This window comes from Antedon mediterranea, chromosome 2, assembly GCF_964355755.1.
Source record: "Antedon mediterranea chromosome 2, ecAntMedi1.1, whole genome shotgun sequence".
NCBI classification, from domain to species: domain Eukaryota; kingdom Metazoa; phylum Echinodermata; class Crinoidea; order Comatulida; family Antedonidae; genus Antedon; species Antedon mediterranea.
In genome coordinates this window covers 20,332,142-20,355,684 of record NC_092671.1, presented here as the reverse complement: position 1 = coordinate 20,355,684, position 23,543 = coordinate 20,332,142, and the positions used below count along the sequence as shown (strand labels likewise).

Below are 23,543 nucleotides of genomic sequence, written 5' to 3'. Positions count from 1 at the left end.
ATAAAAAAGGTAAAGTTATAGTAATGATAGACAATAATGTTAAAATGCTTTTGTGTGAAGTTGGTACCAGTAGTTGATAATTATATTTCGGATATGTGTACCTTTTACTTAACATTATGATACCTTAAACAAAAGTCCCGACTCTCCGATTTACGTTTGTGTTTGTGTCAAAATGCTTGTGTGAATTGACTTGTTTTATGAGGTGCTGATTAATGTGAATGTTGATTGTGGGTTGATGAGATAATCTCTGTGTTGTACCAATAAACATTGTTTCGGTGCTTGTGTGATTAAACAGCAGTTTGCATGAAAGTCAAGTTTGCAAATTAATGTGATCAGAAATAAGTTTTGTTCAATAGTAGGAACATGCGTATCAGAAATATAGAGGATAGTATCATCAGCGTACATGTCAACTGTTATCCTTGGGGATCCTATGTAACAGTACGGTATTGATTCAGGTAAGAAGTAAACCATTTTATAGACTTTAAAAGGGTGATAGTATGGAAGTTTCTTAATCAAAATATTATGCTTGGTCAGAGTAAAGGACTTTTCAATAACTTTTCGATAAAGTTAACTTCCCTTATTAGTTGATGCTCGAAAGCCAATTAGCATAGGCCTATGTGTTTGTTGTAGCTGTTAATGTAGAATATTTTGGGCGGAAATCCGATTAAATCTTACTGTATGAAATACAATATACAATTTTTACCATGGAGCATGGAGTAAAGAAATGCCATAGAGATGTAGCTGTTTTTGTTTACACATACGTAATCTATAATTAAATATAACAGTATCCGTGGCGTAATGTAATAAGAATAAATTATACATAAACCATTAATATTCTCGTTCACAGGTGGTGGTCCGTTTGATATTTAAAACTAAAAACGATTACTAATTACATAAAACACTTGCAATATTACAATGATTAGCAGACGCTTGAGATTCATTAACCGTGTGTAGGTCTGTTTATTTTGACGGCTAATGCCCACTTGGATACTGCAATTTACCGCCTCAACAATTGCAGGTAACTAGGGATTACACGAGAAACCTGTCGACGTATCGCAAACGAGCGCGTTTAACGTGACGACATTGTACATTTTAAACATTCCATGATACTGTGAACAGTGCCTAGTTTGTTGCAATACACATCAATTGTGCTGACGAAATCACATTGCCAACGTTACCAGCGGCAATTGTCAGTTATATAGACGTTAACTATCGCACGACTTTTCATTACGAAAGCTGAAAGCGCTCTCTGTTTCAACAGATCTGTGTATTTGTTAATTGAAGGTAGATATTCTTCCAGATGCGATAGTCACATTAATACCATTTCTTTAGTTTGGAAGAGTACAGTCAAAACAAAAACGTAAGTAATATTAACAGACTGTTAATTATGAATTTGGTGTGTTGTGGCCATTAGGTTTGAACGATTCTCTCCTGGGAAAGATTTAGTTATATTTATATTTACTGCAATATGTAATTGAGATCAACTTTCCTCTCTGTTACACACATCGATATTTGTTTTCAAACGCGATTAACAACAGAAAATAACTTTTAAAAATATGTTTGACATATATGATGGATGGTCGGAATTCAACGCATGGGCAGTTATCTAATATATGGTGACTAATTTCGACATGATTCAAGTTTACTCTGTAGTTTGTTTATTATGTTAGCTTAAAATACATATTTACGTAATTATTACTATACTTAATGTCCATTCACCGGTGATCCCCTAGTCTAAATATTTGAGTTTTAATGCTTTACAAATTCAAATTCTAACATTTATCAAAAACTAGACAATCCACAGGAACCGATAAAACTAACATCTTGATAGTTTTACACTTTATTTTGCGATTGTTTAAATTTTTGTAAACCTATAAAACATTCTAACAAGTAACATGGGTAAGTTACATTCAAATTTAATGTTACCACACCAATATGGTATAATATTTAGTATTATCTATCAAATTAATATTTTAGATATGTGCTATATTTTACTTAAGAGTACAACAAAATTAGTATTATCGATTTTTATTATATGAATAACACGTATTAGGGGTGAAAACAACGATTTATGAGAACATTATGCATTATTATTTGTAGTAGAACCCTAATTCCCGAGATAAAAATACTAGTGTTGTCGATGTGGGTGTGCGCCTTTTAAAGTGGATTTAATCAATACCGGTACTTATTTTAAGAAGCAAGCTTCCTTTCAGCAAGTGTCAACAAAATAACAAAAGATATGAATAATAGATTGATATTCGATACACATTATCAAATATTACTGTTGACAAGCACAGCAATTCAAATTATCAACTATATCGTAATTTTTAAATATCAAGTGTCATCATTAACAAACATACTTGACTTTGAATAAGTTACATCATTATGACTTTTCTTTATTACGAACCGTATGGATACAATTGAAATATATTTTCTAATGTTTATAGTTATCACTTCATTATAATTCTTACCATTACTACCATTTTCATCATAATAGAACAATTAATGTCAAAGTTCAAACATTGCAACTTAAATTTAAAATAAAATAATAACTACATGATTGAATCTCTAAAATTCTTTAGTGATACTGTCAATATTGAAACATTTTACAAATATGACTGTATAATTCATATCCGCAAATATGTCTAGCTTAATAATGTTTCCTACTGCTTTGCATTCATTTTTGTGTGACACTCGTTGTGTGATCTCTTCCAATCTTTATGTAAGACGACAGTAACGTGGTTGATATATAAGACATATTACTTCCGAATATATTAAAATTATTAAATATGACGAAGCGTGAATAGAAAGTTGCTCCTAGGTGTTCCAAATATTTTCACATACATTAAAAAAAATATAGACATGTTCTGATGAACACTTATAAAAGGCACTTTATTGCTTTTCTTGTACACGTTTTAGACGCTGTTCTTTGTAAAGTTCTTTTACTTATATATTCTTATTAAATTACCCTTAGGTGTTATTATAAAAATAACCATTTCAAGCTCACAATCATATATTTTTGTTCGCATCATTACTTGAAATGACCTGACGAAAATATCTAGAACAGTTAATTAAGTCAATTGACGTAAAAAAACAAACACAATAGGACGTTGGATTTATTGTTTTATGTATGTATTACAAACAATGGGCCATTGCTGCTTCGCATATTTAATAAACGCATGGTGGTGGTCAAATGTCAAGCATGATTGCATGGGTTTATCATGTATCGTAACAACAAATTTCTTCGATTCACTTCGTATTATTGATCTTATCGGTATTTACGAGTTTTAAACACCAGAAAAGTACTAATTGTATAAACATACTTTAAAATATATATATAGCAGAAGGTTCCGGGTTCGAGTCTCGATTTTTTAAAAGATTGAAATATTATTAATCTTTTTTCTAATGTTTATACTTATTACTTCATTATTGTACGCATGCGCACCAGAGATCAAATTGATACGCACTCATCTTTCAGTATTTTACTGGTGCGCGTGCGTACAATTGAGGGACTAGTGCTATCCCGCCCAGAATGTTAAAGAGTCGCTATCCAATCGGTTTTGAACAATACCATGAAAGGTCCAGTGGTCTAAATGGTTAGGACATCTGCATATCAAGCAAAAGGTTCCGGGTTGGAATCTCGGTTGGGGCGATTTCCTCATCTTATCGTTTCAAATTAATTAATTAAATTTCAGTATATCACCGGGCGGTTTAGAATTATTTTTCTATGCCTATCTATATATAAAGTATCTCTCCGGAGATCCCGATTCGTGAATAAAAATACTGTTAGATGAGGGCGTATCAATTTGATCTCTGAAGGAATAGTGCTGTTCCGCCGTACCACGCCGGAAATGTTAAAGAGTCGCTTCCAATCGGGTTTGAACAATACCATGCATATCAAGCAGAAGGTTCCGGGTTCAAATCTTTCTCATTCTCACAGATTTCCTCATCTTATCGTTTCAAATTAATTAATTAAATTTCAGTATAAAATAGGCACAGAACATTCATTCATTATCTCATAAACTATACTTCACATCATCTGTATTTCTGTTTTCAATATTACATAATTTTAGTGTGATACCGGTATTTCTGAGCAAATTATATAAAAATAACATGATAACGTCTCTATGGAAATATATTTCAGGAATTCTGGTTGACGTGAAACAAAAGACGAAAGATACTAAAGAGTACAGGTAAATTGTTATGATTGATAGCTTGTAATCATTGTTTAAAATTGATTGAACAGTTGTAAAGTGGTGTAACGTAATTATCATCGACCGTTATGATGTCATTTAGTACCAAGGCGTAATTCTGATATTTATTATAATAAACGGGTTTTAGAGGAGAGAAAAATAATAATTGTGTAAATCACATTCACACACTTTTGTTTTAGCCATTGATTTACTGGTAAAATCTTGATACATTTCATATTTTCATTTCAAATGCTGTATTTAATGTAGGGTCAGAAGAGCATCAAAGCAATTCAGTTTGAATCATGGTGGGGTTGAGGTGCTCGATGCAATTTACATTTAAAAAAATCACCAATGAAGTAGAAATTGAGATCATTAGTAATCTGCATTGAGGTGAAGTCCAACACTATACTAGTGTATTTCCTTTCACTTTTATACTTTCAACTTTAATATAGAGTTTAAAATAAAATACAAAATTGCTATATAGTTGTTCCACTCACTCCACTCAGTCCTTTTCCAATAGACAAAAAAGTACGGATTTTCCATAACAGATTTGGAACCTTTAGGGCGAAGACTGATTTTCCTTTGATGTTACAAACACGCTATCTTGTACAGAAATGCTACACATATTTTAAAATTAAGCTAATTACATAACGCATTATGTTCATTTCTAACTTGAATTACATTTATATAGGCCTACCTTTTTATTTTTATGTTTTGCAAATGTTGTTATTTTAATTGTTTATTCACTATTCTCTGAAAGAGTGTACGTTTTTTTAAAATTAATTTAATCTCTCTTTGTAGGCCTAATTTGTTGTGTACATGTATTTCTTTATTTTCTTCATTTGTTTCTTTATTTACAGTATATGTCATTTGTGAAAAAAAACCGAAATTGAATACGGTAATTTATAAGTTCGTTTAGATCAGGTGCTACCACAAGCTTGACGACTAAGCAGGCTACACGTACCAATGACTGGTACAATGTATGTGCTCTCACGCGAAATATATGTAACAAAAACGTAATATCTTTTTATGCGCAATTATTCAATAATAATTATGAGTTGTAGGCCTACCTCATGCAAATGCACATTAATTAGCTGTTCAACAAATTTTCAGCTATTAAAAACAATTATCGTACAGGGAGATAGGTAAATGCAAAGCATCTCCTCGTATTCATGATTATTATGCACTGGTGTTTAGTGACGGAACAACGTCATAACCTTATTTCATTTTGTATACATCTATACTTTAGTGCACAGCAACTGTAACCGATTCGAGCAGTAAACAATAGTTACATTCTAACGAAAATAAATTATGACGATTGCAATGTTGTTATTTCTTTAAATTAATTAATTTACCTAATCTTATACATATGTATGGTTTTTGACAAAGTAATGTATATTACAGCCAAATAGCCTTGATAATTCGCCGCCTTTATGTTTAGTGACTTGGAAAAACCTAAAGTGAGAACCATTAACAATAATTTCACAATCTGGTTCACACGAGACGTAACAGCCTTCGGGTTCACAGTTATTAAAAACAACGTAATTAAACAACAGCTGACTATGTTCTCGGATAGTTTAAACAAGAAAGCAAGAATACCCACCCCCCCCCCCCCCCTCCCTCCCTCCCTCTCCCCCGCAAAAAACACAGGTTATTTGAATTAATCCAACTACTAATTCCTGATTTATTATCACTTTGCATACATGATATAGAAATCATAATAAGTTATAATTTTATAAATGCATCACTGAAACATCGCAACAATATTAATTGCCACATTGCAATATCTTTCACACAGCGGTAAGTGTTAATTCTTGAGTGAAATATGAATTGTTTAGGTGAAATGTACCTAAAAGTGCATTGCACAACCTGATAGTATTTAGTAGGTAACATGATCGATTCAGAACTATTAGGAATCATTCAAAATGGATAAAACTAAAAATGATCAATGATGAAATATTCTACTTTATTTCTAATATATGATTATTGTTAACTTTTGAATTAATATTACCTCAACATCCACGTCTTTCTAACTAAGTTGACACATTCATTTTTTTATATTTAATAATAAAAAAGGATGCAGCAGATTGTAATTATTGTTGCATAATTTTTAAATTATTAGCCAAATACGATATAATTTCATGAAATCGGTTTTCTTGCATTTTTACCTGTAACACCACGACAAAATGTGTACACTTTTCCAATGCATACACTATAATACACATTTATCTCATTGTCTTGTAATTCAGAACGTCTTTATCTACTTTATTTTTTATGTATTACAATATATTAATAAATTATTATAATGTTAAGTTCATGGTACCAGTATATATCCCGCCTGGAAAGATGTACCCGTAGGCCTGCCTGCGTTATAAGCCATTTCAAATTATTATTTTTCTTTAGGCCTAAATTTAGAGTGAAAGCAGTTCAGAGGAGCAAAAATATCTTATCTCGATTTTATTTTAAAAGCATAATTATAACATTCTCAATTGCAGCATATTTATTGGAGGATGTCAATAAAATGAATGGAATTTTAATATGCTAACTATTAAAACGAACTAAATGCAATAATTATATAACCTGCTAGTTTTTAGGCAGGTTAGTGTCGTGCACTTTTACCGAAAGATACAATCATCATCGTCAGTAAAAGATTTATACAAATAATATATAATTATTATTAAGATCAATCTGTTGTTAAAAAATGTCAGTTTCTTCGAGTAGGCATATGTATAAACGAATTCAGATATAAACGCTTTGAATTTCTTTTAAAATAAAAACTAGTTTGACAAAAAAAATGTGATGTGACCAAATATGATTTGTAATAATATTACATCAACATGTCCATATAGGCAAATGAAGGGGTCCTCCTAAATACCAAGACCTACCAAGACCTACCAAGACCTGTCAATTTAAAGTGTTAATGTAACGAAATATGATATATATATAGACTTCTAATAGCATTTCCAACAATAAAACCTCAATTTTAGCGCGATATAGACACCAAAAATGTTACGAAAATAAAATGTTAAATAATCGACAAGCTTCGCGTTCGCGAAACGAACTAAGTTGATGCATACATTGCGTCACAAATGTCCGTATTGCGTCAACTAGTATTTTCCGAATGCGAAACCGATTGATCAGTATTTACATATTGTATATTTTGCTTGATTCCAGATTACATTTCGTAATAAATAATTTATATTATTATCCTAATTGTTAGAATACCCGATGTTATAAGCACTAAATACTGTAATCATTTTAATTATGTATAAAATTATCATTCAGATGAGCAACACTGATTGGAATTAGTTTAATACGCGAGCTTGCCGTTTATACTTTGTGATATAATTCCAAGGTGAAGTGTTGCAACTCATAACATAATTTGTTTCTGAAGATATGTATAAATCTTTGCAACGGTCTTAATTGTACATTGTTGAATAGGCCTAATAACAGCGTAGAGAAGATACTAGATACCCCCTTTACATCCATTTACGTTATGTATTCGTAATGTCGCAGAAATAGCATTAATATAATATAATTGTAAATCAATAGTCAATTCTATCAATTCCATCAGGAAACTCGTTAATTGAATACGAAAATTACCATTATTACTAACAATCGTGATATCTATCGTATGTTTGTTTCGTTTTAATCTCAAATTACACACTTTAATAAACTGAAACAATAAATCACAATACATATTATTTCTCTATACTATTGAAGAGCAAATTATTGTGAGTGTATCAGTAAGTAAAGTGGTACTTACTTTAGTATCGGTCAATAGTAATTGTTATATTTTATGTACACTTTGTGTACGCATTTTGCACGCTTCATCGTGGTGTTTTCATGAATAGACTAAATGTGTTGCTAACTATATAATGAAGTCATTCAATTAGAAAAACTAATTATCCGGTTTAAGTAATTCATTTGGTTATTATTTAAACACACACGAACACATTCAATTGTCATTTCTACTAGAATGTCTTTAGTGTAGAAAGATTAATTATTCTAATAATTGTTTATTTTTCTAAATATTTTGCTATGTAATAAAGAAGAACAATGGTGATGCGGTTGAGTATAGTTACACTGTTTGTTGTGATGTTACTGACCCCGTGCTTTGCCAGACCAAATGGATGCCCACCACAAGGTTGTAGAATCAGATCACGCCAACGATGGGGTAAACGGGACAATACTAATAGGCAAGTAATAATCCTAATTTCTAGTAGCATAATAGTAGTGACTATAAGGGTTATACACTGTATCAATAACAGTAAAAACAAAAGTCAGTAAAAATAGCGACAGGATAATGGATCCAATACTGTACTATATTGACTTCATTTAAAGTATTTCATTGAACATTAGATTTCATGAGGTTTAATTTAAAGAGTTGTATTACAATCATTTAATTCATTTTTATCTGACCAGGCAACAAGTAAATTCATACAATAGTGTTAATTTTTACTCAGAGCAAATCAAACTAGACCAGATGTAAATGTTAGACCTACCGTTCTTAATTCTCTGGTCGGGCATGTAGAAAGGAGGGACACCGATTCATCTCCCTTCTACTTTTCCTCTATCTTGTTCCTGCAATTTTTCATACAAAATTATTTTTCTCAAATGAAGATATAGGACTACCTTGTTTTCTTATGTCATGTCATATATTTTGCAGTTTATACTTGTAAACGCCTCTTATAAAACATATATTGACCACTCTGTGGTTTGATACTTCTAAGTTTATTGTTTTATCTTGCTTAGTGTGTGCTTTATTTTTATTTTCTGATTACCATTAGGCCTAATTCATGTCTGTGAAGAGTTCCAGAAAGGTATCAAGTGGTTTAGAAAAATAACGATAGATTAAACTTTGCTGTGCTAACCGGATCAATTTGGATCAAATTAGTTAATTAATATGGTGGCCTATTCAATCAAATCATTTACTTGAGCAGTTTATGTGTTCACTTAAGCCTTTTTGAAAACTGTCTTATTCCTATGTAGATATATCATGCATGATTTTGGTTGAGGGCATTCATTATAACTGAGAAATTAGTATCATGATATTAATAACGATAATAATTGGTGCTATTTTAAAATGACGCTATTCCTTTATTTCTGTTTTATTAACAACCAGTCAAATTGTCCTATTAATTGATATTTAATTGATAAAGTACATTTGGTACGGAAATCACTTTCTTTAAAATTCTGTTTGGTCGAGATCTCGCACGTGAAATTGCTTCTCACATCACATTTATCCATAAAAAAAACACACTCGACTTTATTTATAATTTCCATTAGGTTTTTTTTCTTATTATAAAAGCTATTGTTTATTATTGAATGTGTTATACCTCTGAATAATTTGATACTCTTATTTGTCATTATACACAGCTTTGCTACAGAAAAGAGACTGGAATCGGCACCTAGTTGGATTGGAAATTTATCTAAAAATAAAAATGAAGCTCGAAAAGTGTCACCTTGGATGCTCACTGTATTTGAACACAATAATTTAAAGAAAACAGCATATACGGAATAGGTAAATACATTTTGTACACATCCAAAGTCATATCAGTGTTTGTCAAGACCCTTATTGGTTTCTCTTCAGCCACCAGCCATTGGTGGCAATTAACATATGTGACGCAATGCCATTATAATATTGTTTGATTTATCGGATGGAAAATAATATGAATAAAGTAAGTTGAGTTGCTATATTCAACCATCTATCTCATGTGATGTTGAGGAAAAATGAACATGCTTCTTTGAATGGGTGTGATAATAACAACAGTTAAAACATTATACAACAACGATAATATAGGCCTTATAATTTATCAATACTAATTATGTTTTCTTTTGTAGGATACCACGATTAATCAACAATTTATTTGACTTTACGGATTATCAATTTTAAACCGATATGCAGGATATAACAAAAATTAAACGTTACTCAAGATCAAAGTATGGATAAAATGCCAATATTTATGTCAAATTACTGTATATAATCAGCCTTTTTTAGCTGCAGCTACTTGTCAATTTATGCTCATGGTAAATATCCTTACCTAGATTGGCAGCGTGGTATAGGCTACCAAGACTAATTTCTAGCACTGTACTTCTAATTCCCGCTGATAAGTCCATACCTGTTTACAATTGTCAAAACAAATATAAATGTATTTATTTGTATATAATAATAATACAAACTAGTAAAGATAGGAGAACAAATTAGTTTATATTGTATTTTTTCGAATACAAAAGTTAATACATCCAACTATATATTTGCCTATATCATAAACATGTTTGCTTGATGCAATTACTGTATAGTTCTATATACGAACAAGTTAATGTGTTGTATAGTGTATAACCATACGTAAAACATAGCTGTGACTCACGGGTTCGCCCACCGTCATTCCCCTCCCACACCGACAGAACATGACACACCATGCTAAATGCAGCGCGCCTTGCCATTAAAATTTCCTCTGTATTCGGGTGTAATTACTAAAACCATCGTCAACTCAAATCAATTTCTATAATTCAAAACGTTCTGATCAATCGAATAAATCAAAATCACCTTATTATACGTTTACTATCGAAGAAGGTACAGTGCTTTTGAGTAATGGAGTTGAACACGATAACGAACATGGTGTAAACTCCTTAATCCTATGGACAATATTATAATATCATATAATGATACAAGAGTTAAGCGTGGCCAGGAGCATAGATATATTCATCTGTTACAAGCAGAATCAATCTAATTCGCAGTGCGAATATTGTCTTGAAACAGGTCTGTTCAAAGAGTAACAGAGATCGAACCATGAAAATGCATTAAACATCATGGTCAGTAGTTCATTATCGGTAAATAAAATGACCTAAGCAACCAGTAGACCACTCATAAGAGACGACTCGTGAGATACACGATATGCGATATTATGTTATACATTTAGAAAGTATACCAACATGAATTAGTTGCCTCCATTATTAAATAACATTCGTAAATGCAGTATACTAAAGCAAGTAGTATACTAACTATAGTATCCATAAAAATAAATTTAATAAATGTTTTAGTAATAAAAATGCAACAGATTATGAATATATTTTGAGTGAATAATGATGTTAGCATTATTATTAACAATTAAAACGTCATTGGATGGATAATTTCCTAAAATGTTCAATTGAATAAGAATAGTATTATTATTGTACTGTTAACTTTATTCATATTGCACTAGAAACTGTTTTATTCATTCATTTTATTTTAAATGCTTTTAGCAAGTCAATGAATATTTAGAATACGAAATATCGACGGTTGGTCAAACGTTTGACAAGCGATACAATATGGAGTCAATTCTCAGTAAGAACATAAACGAATATTCTTATTCTGTTTTATAGTCAGTAATTGGTATATTCTTGTAACCACTTACTTAGATAGCATCAGATGTTTTTGTTTTGTAATTAAATTGACATGTATCTGTTTTTAAAATGGCAATTTGTGTTGTGCTCAATCGATGTATAAAACGGTGAATTTAACTTAGTAGTATGATACTTATATTAATTGTAGCACTAAAACGTAAGTTTCAAATCATCTAATACAGTATTAAATAAGTTTTGTCCCAACCGTAAAATAAAACATATCGATTTTGTAACATTAACCTAACTATGCCTTTGTTCATTTTCTGTTTGTGACTGAGTAACGACAGCAAATGAAGTTGCGATTTTTCAATTTCAAATGATTCATTTATGATGTTTATTTAGTGAAGTCACTTACAATGTGTTTTATATAAATGAATATATAATTCTTCTGTGTCAACATTCAAGTTCAGTGTCATTATTCTCTGGGGTTGTAAACCATTAGGCATTACCGCAACACGTTTATAAAATACATTAATAAGGATATCAAACGGTATTTCTATGCAACTGTTTAAAATTACAAACATGTATTGCCTACACCATTGGATTTAGTAAATAATTTATATATAATCCATTTATTCAATTTTTACGGCAATGCATATTAAATAATAATTAAGCTTATTCGTGCAGATCAGATGAAAACAAAAGGGTATTGAACTGAACAAGAAACTGAATTGTACCATTTATTGTAGTAATAATTATAATAATCAAACATTAAAAATAATGATAACATTATGAATGCATTATATGTTTTATGTTGTTGTAAAGGGCATACTTCCTAATTCTGTATTTAGTTTATCATGGCGTTTGAATAGGCTATAGACCGCGCCGAATTTATACAGACGATCAGTAACGGCCGTCAACACAAATATAGAATCTGTTATTCTATATTATTTCTTATGGCCGATTACACAAAACGGATAGATACAGATTATACGTGGTACGGTACGCGCATTTCTGCTTGCTTACCGTTACCGCTCCTCTTATCTGTGTAAATTGGCCTTACAGTAGGTCCATGGAGCTAGCTCCATGGTAGGTCTGTCTACACATTAATAATATAGTACATGACACACTCACTTCACAATAAGACCAGACCTCCATAATTCTTCAACGGATTCATTTTTAAAACATTTACATTTTCAAATTTACCACACCAAAGAGCCGAATTGGAATATTAAAATTGTTTAGTAATTAATTTGGATAAATGAGTGTGATTATAATATATTATTTGAGGTTAACGAACCGAGTTTGTAAAAAGAAAAAACAGACATTTTAATCTTTAATTTTCATTGACACTCAATGACACTTTCAAATTCTTATTAAGATTAAAACATTATCACATACCGATGTTTTATAGGAAAAACATAGTACACTTAAACTTGAACAGTATAAATGTAATTACTTACTTCAATTATTAATTGAATTCAAGTATCTAGTAAAATAAATATACGATTTTGTGTCTAAAAGTAGTCGACGTTCGTAGAAAATGTCTCGAGTATCTATTATATTTAAATTATTGTCTAAAAAGAAAATGTTTTGTACATTGTATGTGTTGATTATTTCGGTTTACAATTATATTAAGTTCAAATAGTGTTGTTGACCAGTTCACCACTAATTCAACTTATTAAAAAAAAAGTATATTATTCTAATAATACACTTATACTGTATACCTATATATCTATTTTATTCGACTTAAGACTAATCCATTATGTGTATTTGGTTCTGTAAAGTAAATTTCCCGCACTCATGGTAGCAACAAAAATAACACATGTTAAATTTGTATTTCAAATTAGAATCCGAAAGAAAACACAGCAGTAAACAAAGTACTTAATTCCAATAACATTGCTCCCACGCTGCTGTATAGATCGATATACAGTACTATATATACATAGAACCTGAATTTATGATGTTATAGGCCTAATTATCATGTGTGTAATAGGCATGCAATTAATTCCTTTCTTTTGTGATATATCATTTTCAAATTCATGTTCGTTGAAAAAACGTTTTTATTTTGGTGTTATATTTTTTCTCTTATTTATTTATACAAGATTATTTCAAAATGGTGGTAGCTATAACAGCTGTCACTATACTATATATCCATTATATAGCCTATATCCCGCATCCCGCTCCGTGAATAAAATACTGAAAGATGAGGGCGTATCAATTTGATCTCTGGTGCGCGTGCGTACAACTGAGGGACTAGTGCTATTCCGGGTGGTTTAGAATTTATTCTGTGCCTGTAATATTACATATAAAAAGGTATCTCTTCAGAGATCCCACCTTTCCTGGTGAAATACTGAAATGTACGGTAATTAATTAATTAATTTGAAACGATAAAGATGAGGAAATCTGTGAGAATAAGAAAACGTCACCGAAACCGAGATTCGAACCCAGAACCTTTTTCTTGATATGCAGATGTCCTGACATTATACTACTGGGCATTTCATGGTAATTGTGGAAACTCGATTGCATAGCGACTCTTCGTTTCAAATTAATTAATAAATGTTCAGTATATCACCGGGCGGTTTAGAATTATGTTCTTTGCATCTTTATATATATGATCAATCACATAGTTTTACGAACTATCAGTTGAATAATTTGATCCACTACTGCTTGTGTCCTGATGTTCTGATGATGTAGGTCTTGTGCTTGGTATTAAGTAACCTTCACCTCCTGATATTATATACTCGGGATTATAGATGCCTGATGGCTTATTATCAATTATTTCTATATAATGCCCATCTTCACCAATAGAATCGTAAACTGGTTCATTGTTGAACGTTGCGAATCCTGGTCGTGGTGGTGGCTGAGGCCCTGCAGTATAATAATAATAATAGACTTATTTCGTTTTCTATAATTTCTGCGATATTTATTGCTTATACTCATTGTATATTATAAAGGTAATATATTACAGTAGGTAAGTCAAACAAGTATAAATATTTATTAATTTTAATTGGTCACTTACCATTCGAAGAAATAGGAACTTTTCTCTCCATACTAAATGTTCTAAAACAGTAAAGAATAAATAAAGTATGCTTAAATATTATAAGAACACTGTACAAAAATACGGTATAGGCCTAATAGTCGAAATTAAAAGAATCTAACGTATTATAGAAAAGTTTGGATTAGATCTGTATATATGCACATTCGAGCATATAATGCAAGTTAGATATCTGATGATTAGTATAGTATGCATACATACCTTGATTGTACTTTTGTTCTTTTCATGCAATATATTGTCAATACAACTAGACAGAGGAATGTAGTGGCGCCCGCACCGGCTGCAATACCACTTTTAATTGGTGGTGTCCTCTTGGAAATAGTTTCCACATCGGCTGTTGATAAAGATACCGGTAATTGTCATTAAACGTTTTTAACGAAAGAACCAATAAATAATTCTTACTAAGCTCGAATCCAACTTTTCTAGACAAGAATTTTCCTACTGTAAAATTCTCCTACATAAGATTTCTCCGGTAAAAAAAATATATATATATATATTTGTGTGTGTCTTAATGCTGTTTGTGATTTAGGCTAATTTCACTACAAGCATGTGTATGCGAGTTTGGTGTAATGGTTGTGTAACAAGCCTTTCAATTAACAATAGCTTCAGTTGACTAACAATAGAACAGCAACGCGAAAATCAAACGAGTGAATTTGAAAAGAAAATAGGTTTTTTAAACTACTGGCATAAAAAAACGTGCACATTTAATCAAATTATGTTATAAAATTACAAATTAAAAATTATAACTCTTGCCTCTTGTACAAAAATGAAGTTTTTTGGACAAGTAATTCTCGAGAAAATGCAATTTCAGTATACTTGTTAATTTAAGACTGCTCGCCGGCTTTTGAAAAATTCTGTCCTATCTTTTAACACTAGCAGGTCTGAAAAGTATACTAAAAAGTGGTCCAGAATTGGGACAATTGTCCCAAAATTTGATGGAATGGTCCTTGACCACATATCTATCTGTATATTTATTTTGGTGAAGATCTTGTAATTACTTTTTGAGTAATCCTGCTAACAAACAAACTAGCCTTCGCGCATAGCGCGATACTTGGCCAAATCAAATTGGCCTCCTAAACAAACTTGACCTTGACCGATTTTAACCTGATCAAAGTTCAGTATATGTTATAAACCTCCCATGTAACATGAAAATAGAGACATAATTTCTCTAAATTTAATTATAAATCAACAAACAATAAAAAAAAAATCTGATTTCGTTTCATTTCCCAAGGTGAGACTCGATCTCGGTAACTTAAATGCTGTAGACACCAGCACAGACCACCGAGCCATACACAACTGACTAACATTTGAAGAAAGATTCCTATGTGTATTTACCATTGTGAGCGATAGAGCGATGACAAACACACACACAAACCGAACCGAACAATAGAACAGCACGCGGGAAAAACACACGGGTGAATTTGAAAAGAAATAGGTTTTTAAAACTATTCGCATCAAAAAACCTGTACATTAAATCTAATTATGTTTTAAAATTACAAATCACAAATTATAACACTTGCCTCTTGTACAAAAATGAAGTTTTTTGGACAAGTAGTTCTCGAGAAAATGCAATTTTAGTAGTTTACTTGTTAATTTAAGACTGCTCACCGGATTTTGATAATTCTGTCCAATCTTTTAACACTAGCAGGTCTGAACATACTTTTTAAAAGTGATCCAGAATTGGGACCGTGGTCCAGATTTTAACCAAAATTGGGCAGTGTCGTCCTTGCACAAGGTGACATGTATGGTAGTAATTTGGTGTCATTCGAATCAAAACTGTGAGCACTAGAGTGATGACAAACAAACAAACAAACACACACACAAACCAAACAGATCAACATACTTGGCCAATTTTCAATTTGGCCAAGTAACAAACAAATACACGCTACCGATTACATATACCTCCTTGGCGGAGGTAAATTACAAATCACAAATGAAGTAGTTCTCGAGAAAATGCGTTTTCAGTTTAGGCCTAATTGTTACTTTAAAACTACTCATCGGCTTTTGAAAATTCTGTCCTTTCTTTTAACAATTTATACTAAAAAGTGGTCCAGAATTGGGACCGTGGTCCGGATGCCTTGATGTCCTTGACCACATATCTATCTATCTGTATTTTCATTTTGGTAAATTGTAATTACTTTTTGAGTAATCCCACTAACAAACACAAACAGACAAACAAAAACACGCGATCGACTACATATACCGCCTTCGCGGAGGTAAATAATAGTAATAATAACAATAATAATTATTCTTATTATCATGATATTATCATCACAATTACCATCGATACTATAAAATATTAGTTATTACCTATGCACGTTCCGTTTGCAGGCCGACAATTTTCATTAGGTTTACAATGTATTCCTTCATTACATCTGTAAATAAAACGAATGTCAACTCATTCTTGAAATAATTTTAAGGAATACAGTATTTATTCGAATAAACGCCCAATTTACTAATAATATCCTGTAATAAACGCCCCACCACATGCATTTATACACAATATTGCATTTCTATTTGTAGTAGAATTCATTGATTGACAAGATCCACAATTTACCAAGAATGTTGATACAATTTTCACTTATCATTTCTTAATATAATTGTGTTGTATTTTTTTTTTTATATCTAAGAGGGTATTTATTTGATTATACATGTTACCATATTACAGCCAAATAAATAAACGCCTCACCCGAATAAACACCTCCCTCTCGAATAACAACAACCCACCCAACTACCCCTAAAAAGGTGTATTCGAATTAATACGGTATTGCAGTAAATTATTACATCTATATCATGTAATTGCCGATTTATGATGTGCGGTGCAGTTATATTATATATTATATTTTAAACGTAATAGTTAATTTGATTATAATTCACTATCTATATCTAAACTAAAGCAGGACTACATAATTTAGGAAGAAGGTCCATAAATAATTTTAATTAATGAATAAAATCAATCTAAACAGAATACGATACCTCATACCCTGCCAGTCACCAGCACAATGACATGCCCCTGTTATGTGGTCACACGTACTATTATTTGGACAGTTGCACATCTGAAAACATTGGTTCCCGAAAAACCCACTTTCACAAGGTTCGTTGCATAATGTTCCTGTCCAGCCTTGTGTGCATATGCAACGTCCGTCTGTATGCAAGCAAGTAGAATTATTTTCACATTCACAGTACTTTTTACAGTTTTTTCCAAAGGTTCCTACTTCACATGGTTCTGTGCAATAAATCCCTGTCCATCCAGGTCCGCATAAGCAGAAGTCACTGCTAGAATCACAGCACGAAATTTCACCACATACGTCACTTGGTGGACAAAAACTACAGAAGTCTGGGTTACCCTTTTGTTTTTCAGAACAAAGTTCACCTTCAAGTTTTGGAGGGCAAATGCAACTACCGTTGGTATGATCGCAGTAGCTGTCTGTGTGGCAATCAGGGCATGTCAATAAGCATCCACCACCATATAATCCTTCCGTACAGGTACGCTCACAAAATTCACCGGTATAACCATCAGGGCATGTGCATGATCCGTTGATGGGGTTACATGTGGCACCATTTTGGCATTCACAGTTACCAAGACAATTAAGTCCAAACATATTCTCCGGACATTCTACCAATGGAAGAAAAAATTAAGAGAAGTAAAATGATGCATAAATGATTGGTTGGATCAGTTTTCAGTATTTCACATTGTAATGGGCTTGTGTGATCCGATACAGGTTGGCCACTATTATTATTGATGATGGTGTCGTGGTGGTGATGATGATGTGGTGATAATGATAATGAATCATTATAATAAACATTATTATGGCAATGTATATCATAACCCTTACCTTCATAACAGTCAGTACCAGTATATCCGGGACAACAGTTGATTTGTAATAAAGACGTATCACTATCGAATACAAAAATCAAGTCTTTTTATCTATGTCACTGGGCAAGATTCATGATTATATTTAGTTTGAATTCATCGTTTATCGCTATACTGTACTTTAATCTATATAGACGATTTCACAGACACATTCAGAATGTACATAGGGCCTATCTCTAGTTGCTCTAATGAAACATTTTACAAAAAAATAACAGGATGTACGACATTTTGCCCTCGACCCCATTTCAAATTATTGCATAGGGCCTATATAATTAAATTAAAATGTCTATATAGACTTTTTTCTGCCTTCAAATGACTCGGATACAGGTTTCTAATAAAGTAAGTAAATCACTCACCTCACAAGTATGCCAATTAGTAATACAAGTTACATGAAATATGCTCCCATGACCCCATTTCTCAATTTTGCATAAATAATGCAACTAAAATGTCTGTACAGACATACATGACTTGGATACAGGTTTACTATTGCCAGCATAGGACCGTTTAGTAATTTCCAAATCACACCTTTATCACGCACCTCGAAAATATGCAAATTAGTGGTACAGGTTACATTAAATATGTAATTTATGGGGTGAAACTACAACATTCCCGCCGAATCTTAAACCGCTAATGCTAGAGAGATGATTTTTCACAGAATGTACTTATTTGTATTTTCTGTAATAAAAAATGACAAAAGTACAAGCCCCATTTCTCAATGCATTTATGTAACTAAAATGTCTGTAGAGATTTAGTTTTTGCCTCAAATTGATGAATACTATTTTCAAAAAGCCAGAATAGGACCGTTTTGTAATTCCCAAATCACACCCCTGCCATGCATCTCGAAAGTATGGAAATTAGTAGTACAAGTTACACATTACAGTGGTGCCATATCGCGAAAAACGATAATGATATGGTAACTTTCACCCGTTGTATACTACTAATATGCATACTTTGGAGGCGAGTATGAGAATAATACTAAACAATCCTACTCAGAAACCTTTATACGAGTCATTTGAGGCCAAAACAAAGACTCTACACAGACATTTTAGTCGCATTCTGTATGCAAACATTGAGAAATGGGGTCAAGGGTCAATTTTTGTACTTCAATTTTTTAGTAAAATGTTTCATTAGAGCAATAGAAATATGTACATTCTAAACTCGTCTTTGAAAAAATCAACTCTCTAGCCTTATATTATGTGATTTCACCCTCTAATTTGCATATTTCATGTAACTTGTACTACTAATTTGCATACTTTCCAGGCGAGTTATTCATGTGAATTTTTGAGATTTACTTAACAGTCTTATATCCTACTAGAAACATGTATCTGAGTCATTTGAGAGGAGACATTTTAATTTTATTATATTTATATACAATATTGAGAAATGGGGTCGAGGGTCAAATGTCGTACTTCCGGTCATTGTTTTGTAAAATGTTTCATTAGGGCAAATAGAAATATGTACGTTCTGAATACGTCTGTGAAAACAAAAATAAACGTACCTTTCCGGATGAACAAATTCACACAATCTACCATCAAAATGTAAATCACAATTGTTCGAATATAAGATGAATGCTTCACAGTTGGACAACATATCTAACCTATACACATTATCAAGATGTTAATACTTTTTCTTTACGGGTATCAAACTATTCGTATAATGATACGCGCAGACAACATTAAATTTACCTTGCGCTCAACTCACATGTGTCACACTGTATTGCTATTTTTAAAAACGTCAGCTTCCCAATCGATCGATATACTAGGATCTAAGTTTTAAACCTGATTCTCGGTGCTGTATTTCCATTTAAGACAATGTTGTCCAGTATTAGGCTTATCATATTATTTTATTATAATTTATTTATTTAATCATACCAGACTAGATTTAGGATTTCTAAAACAATACAATCAAAATCAGTGGCCTTATGAGATGTCCTTAATACAACACGGACAGTACTTTCCTATGATTCTGGACAAATCGTATACAATACCGAGAACCGTTTTCATAGTGGATTGTTTAGAGGGTCAGGTGTAAGTAACCAGGTCCTATGGTTGGGCCTTTTTCCATTAGCAGACACGATACTACAGGGTTAAGTCGATGGACATGATACCGTGAAAATGGGATACATGTTGCATTAAACCATTACAATAATTACAGTTTCTTTAATAACCAAACGATTGATAACACTAAGCACTACTTTATAGCATCAATCTATTTCAAATTCTTGTATTGAGTAAAATAATGACATTCACTACTTACACCAACCAAATAGCAAAACCTATTATAAACACAATAACATTTCTTACTAACCTTACTGTAGTACATACATTGTCATTACTATCGGTTATGTTCCCACAAACCACATCATCATTTATACTTAGACCTAGTAACAAAATGAATAAAATAACACAAAAAAGCCATGATTTTTCGCGATAGATGTCACCCATCTTTCCAATGATTTAGCAACAGATCAGGGGCAGTCAATGTCTTCCTTATTGTTATTAAACTGGTATGACTACATACATACATTGCTTCAACTTCTAATAGTATGACGTAAAGGTGTTTATCTGGTATAGGTTTGAGTCATTTCCATTATACTTTTCCATATGTACGTATCTAAATATTAAATCAAACATTTGAGATTGAAATCCATAAAAAAATAGATTTTTTTAATGAGTCTACTGTAAAAGAAAAATACGAATAATTACGAAAAATCTTGAGTAGGCCTATATGATTATTAGTGGTTGCTATAAATCAATACAATTCTTTGTAGGTCACCAAAATAAGTATACAGTAGACCTACTCCGGATGTCATTGTGGTCATCATTGAAATTTAATCCTGCTCCAAAATGACGGTTTTCAAATCAATTATATATCCGTTTGCCATGTCCTGCTTAGCTACATAATATAAACTAGTATGAATCGGTTTCACAAATCATTACTTTTGAATACATTTTGCCTGTTGTAGGTCTAACGAAGGGAACTGGTACAGCAGTTATTAGAAAGTGCGACAGTGTTGTTATATACAATGATTACGATTGCTACAGTGCGACTTACTATTTTTGTTTAACAATATATTCTGGCCTAATGTACAGAACAAAATTATAATCATAAACTAAACTTCAGTAAGCCTATATTTCCAGGGTAGGAGAATTAACTCCCTACCCTATGACCCGCGGGCGACCCACTCGCATACTACTAGTATAGGTCTACTATCTAGGCTAGTGATAACGATGCAACATTAGAAGTTATTAGCATACATTGCCAGTTAATATTTTGTATCAATATTAAAATGAAGAAAGAATTATGAAAATCTGACTTGTAGTTTTCGAAATATAGTTTATAGGGTCCACAACATCCCCGAAAATAATCGATTTTAGCCACGAACTAAGTACATAAATTGCGCCCTCCGTAGGGAATTGTATGAACTTTAAAAATTACGTTTAAAAAAATTTATATATTACATGTTTATTAAATAAAAAAGAATTTTGTGAACATAATTTAATCTTAAAAACTTATTTCTGAGGCTGACATTAAGAAACCCAAGATCGGAAAGCTCTTTGGCACCTATGTGAGACCTCGGACCAACATTTAAAATGAAACGTGCCATCTTGTTTTGGGCAGTTTGTAATTTATGTTTAAGATTCTTATTGACACCGCCGTACCATGCCGAGGCTGAATAGTCAAAATGTACATTGTATTAAAGCAGTGCTTAATAGTTTACGACATTTTTTATTCAAGCATGAACTTTGCCTATGTAAAAACTTCAACCTTGACTTAACTTTACTTATAACACTAGTTGCAATAATATCACATGATACATATTGGTCTAAATCAATACCCAAATATTTAACTTGCGTAGTACTTTTGATTCTACGGCCCATTAATTCCACAGAAAACTCTTTAACTTTGTTAAGCTTCGCTCTGCTACCAAAGATAATACTTTCGGTTTTGCCAACATGTAAAGATAATTTGTTTTCAGTTAACCAGTCCTGGCACTACCATTCCAGTAAGAAGGCCTTTGGACTTATTGTTTTTTAAACCGTCGATGAGATTTATGAGGTTGCTTTCAGTTGAATGGGCCTTCCGAAAACCGGATTGATAGGCATAAAGTATATTATTTTTGGAAAGATACCTTTCAACTTGTATAGCTACAGATTTTTCAAGAATCTTTGATACCGTAGACAGAATACTAATCGGCCGATAATTCTCAACACTTGTTCTAGTATTTTTCTTAAATAGTGGGGTAACTTTAGCTGTTTTAAGAATAAATCACGAGGAAAACAATTAGTTTTAAACGAAAGGTTAATGATATGAGCTATCGGTTCAGCCAAGATTATCGTACCGTCTCGTAAAAATCTTGAGGGAATATTATCTAGACCGACGCTTTTGTTAACATTTAGGCTTTCGAGTTGAGTTACCTTTTAATTTTACGTAGTATTTATGAAGATCGTTAGTGGACATGGTGAAAAAGCCTATGCATGTTGGGAGTTTTTTGACGAGTGTTGACGCAACATTCGTAAAAAACTCATTAAAACGAGAGGCAACGCCTTTTGGACAGAAAGTTTTTTTACCATTGTCTGGCATCGAGAACTATTTTAGTGTTTGTTTTACATTTCTTCTCGTATCCGAGCTGTTTTAGGGTTTTCCATAATTTTTTAGGGTTGTCTTTATTTTCATCAATCTTATTGAGAAAATAATTAGATTTAGCTTTTTTGATCAGCCGCTGAGCTTTGTTCCTGGAGGCACAATAAGATTTGTATATATTCATTCATTCATTCATCTTTTATTTCGGAAAAAAAAAATTCTCCATAGTTCAGTAACAAATTAGTGTACATTATTGTAAATATAACAAATATGGATATATATATATATATATATATATATATATATATATATATGTAGATATATTAAAAAAAAAAACCTACGCAACATAGTCACGTGGTTAGAACAATAGCTTCATCCATCTACTATGTAGATTGGATGAAGGAAAAGCAAATTCATGAATACATTTTATGACAATATTGTCTGACCTCCCTAACCTGTACAACATGCCAAACACCACCTTACGTTGTAGTTCGTAGAACGAGCAGAT

At 31.9% G+C, this 23,543-nt stretch overlaps 2 protein-coding genes across 6 annotated transcripts; one reads left to right on the top strand and one right to left on the bottom strand.

Moving 5' to 3' along the window:
- Window positions 1-405: 405 nt before the first annotated feature.
- On the top strand, window positions 406-13,142 carry LOC140040707 (uncharacterized). Of its 5 annotated transcripts, none has more exons than XR_011842756.1 (6): window positions 406-455; window positions 848-1,360; window positions 4,145-4,193; window positions 8,249-8,392; window positions 9,573-9,717; window positions 10,038-13,142. XR_011842756.1 is itself a non-coding variant. In XM_072086834.1 (5 exons), the coding sequence occupies exons 1-4, from the start codon at window positions 1,896-1,898 to the stop codon at window positions 9,715-9,717; spliced, it is 345 nt and encodes a 114-aa protein (XP_071942935.1). In that variant the 5' UTR covers window positions 1,810-1,895; the 3' UTR covers window positions 10,038-13,141. The 5 variants fall into 5 exon arrangements, 2 of the variants coding, with proteins under 2 accessions (XP_071942935.1, XP_071942936.1); XR_011842755.1 differs by having other exon boundaries at window positions 8,246-8,392; XR_011842757.1 differs by lacking the exon at window positions 4,145-4,193 and having other exon boundaries at window positions 8,246-8,392.
- Window positions 13,143-13,858: 716 nt separating this feature from the next.
- LOC140040706 (uncharacterized) lies at window positions 13,859-20,233 on the bottom strand. Its single transcript, XM_072086833.1, has 7 exons — window positions 19,950-20,233; window positions 18,414-18,475; window positions 17,554-18,193; window positions 16,888-16,952; window positions 14,779-14,911; window positions 14,542-14,582; window positions 13,859-14,390 (listed from the first exon to the last, which is right to left on the bottom strand). Exons 1-7 carry the CDS (start codon window positions 20,039-20,041, stop codon window positions 14,152-14,154), a joined length of 1,272 nt encoding a protein of 423 aa, XP_071942934.1. The 5' UTR covers window positions 20,042-20,233; the 3' UTR covers window positions 13,859-14,151.
- Window positions 20,234-23,543: the final 3,310 nt, after the last annotated feature.

Excerpts from the sequence above, each read along its gene's own strand:
- LOC140040706 (XM_072086833.1), bottom strand. The coding sequence starts at position 20,041 with ATGTTGTCCAACTGTGAAGCATTCATCTTATATTCGAACAATTGTGAT. Across the intron at positions 18,194-18,413 it reads TGGTACTGACTGTTATGAAG|AATGTCCGGAGAATATGTTT; the intron begins GTAAGGGTTATG and ends TTCCATTGGTAG. Across the intron at positions 14,912-16,887 it reads TGCAAACGGAACGTGCATAG|CCGATGTGGAAACTATTTCC; the intron begins GTAATAACTAAT and ends CTTTATCAACAG.
- LOC140040707 (XM_072086834.1), top strand. Across the intron at positions 4,194-8,245 it reads AAAGATACTAAAGAGTACAG|AAGAACAATGGTGATGCGGT; the intron begins GTAAATTGTTAT and ends TATGTAATAAAG. Across the intron at positions 8,393-9,572 it reads AAACGGGACAATACTAATAG|CTTTGCTACAGAAAAGAGAC; the intron begins GCAAGTAATAAT and ends CATTATACACAG.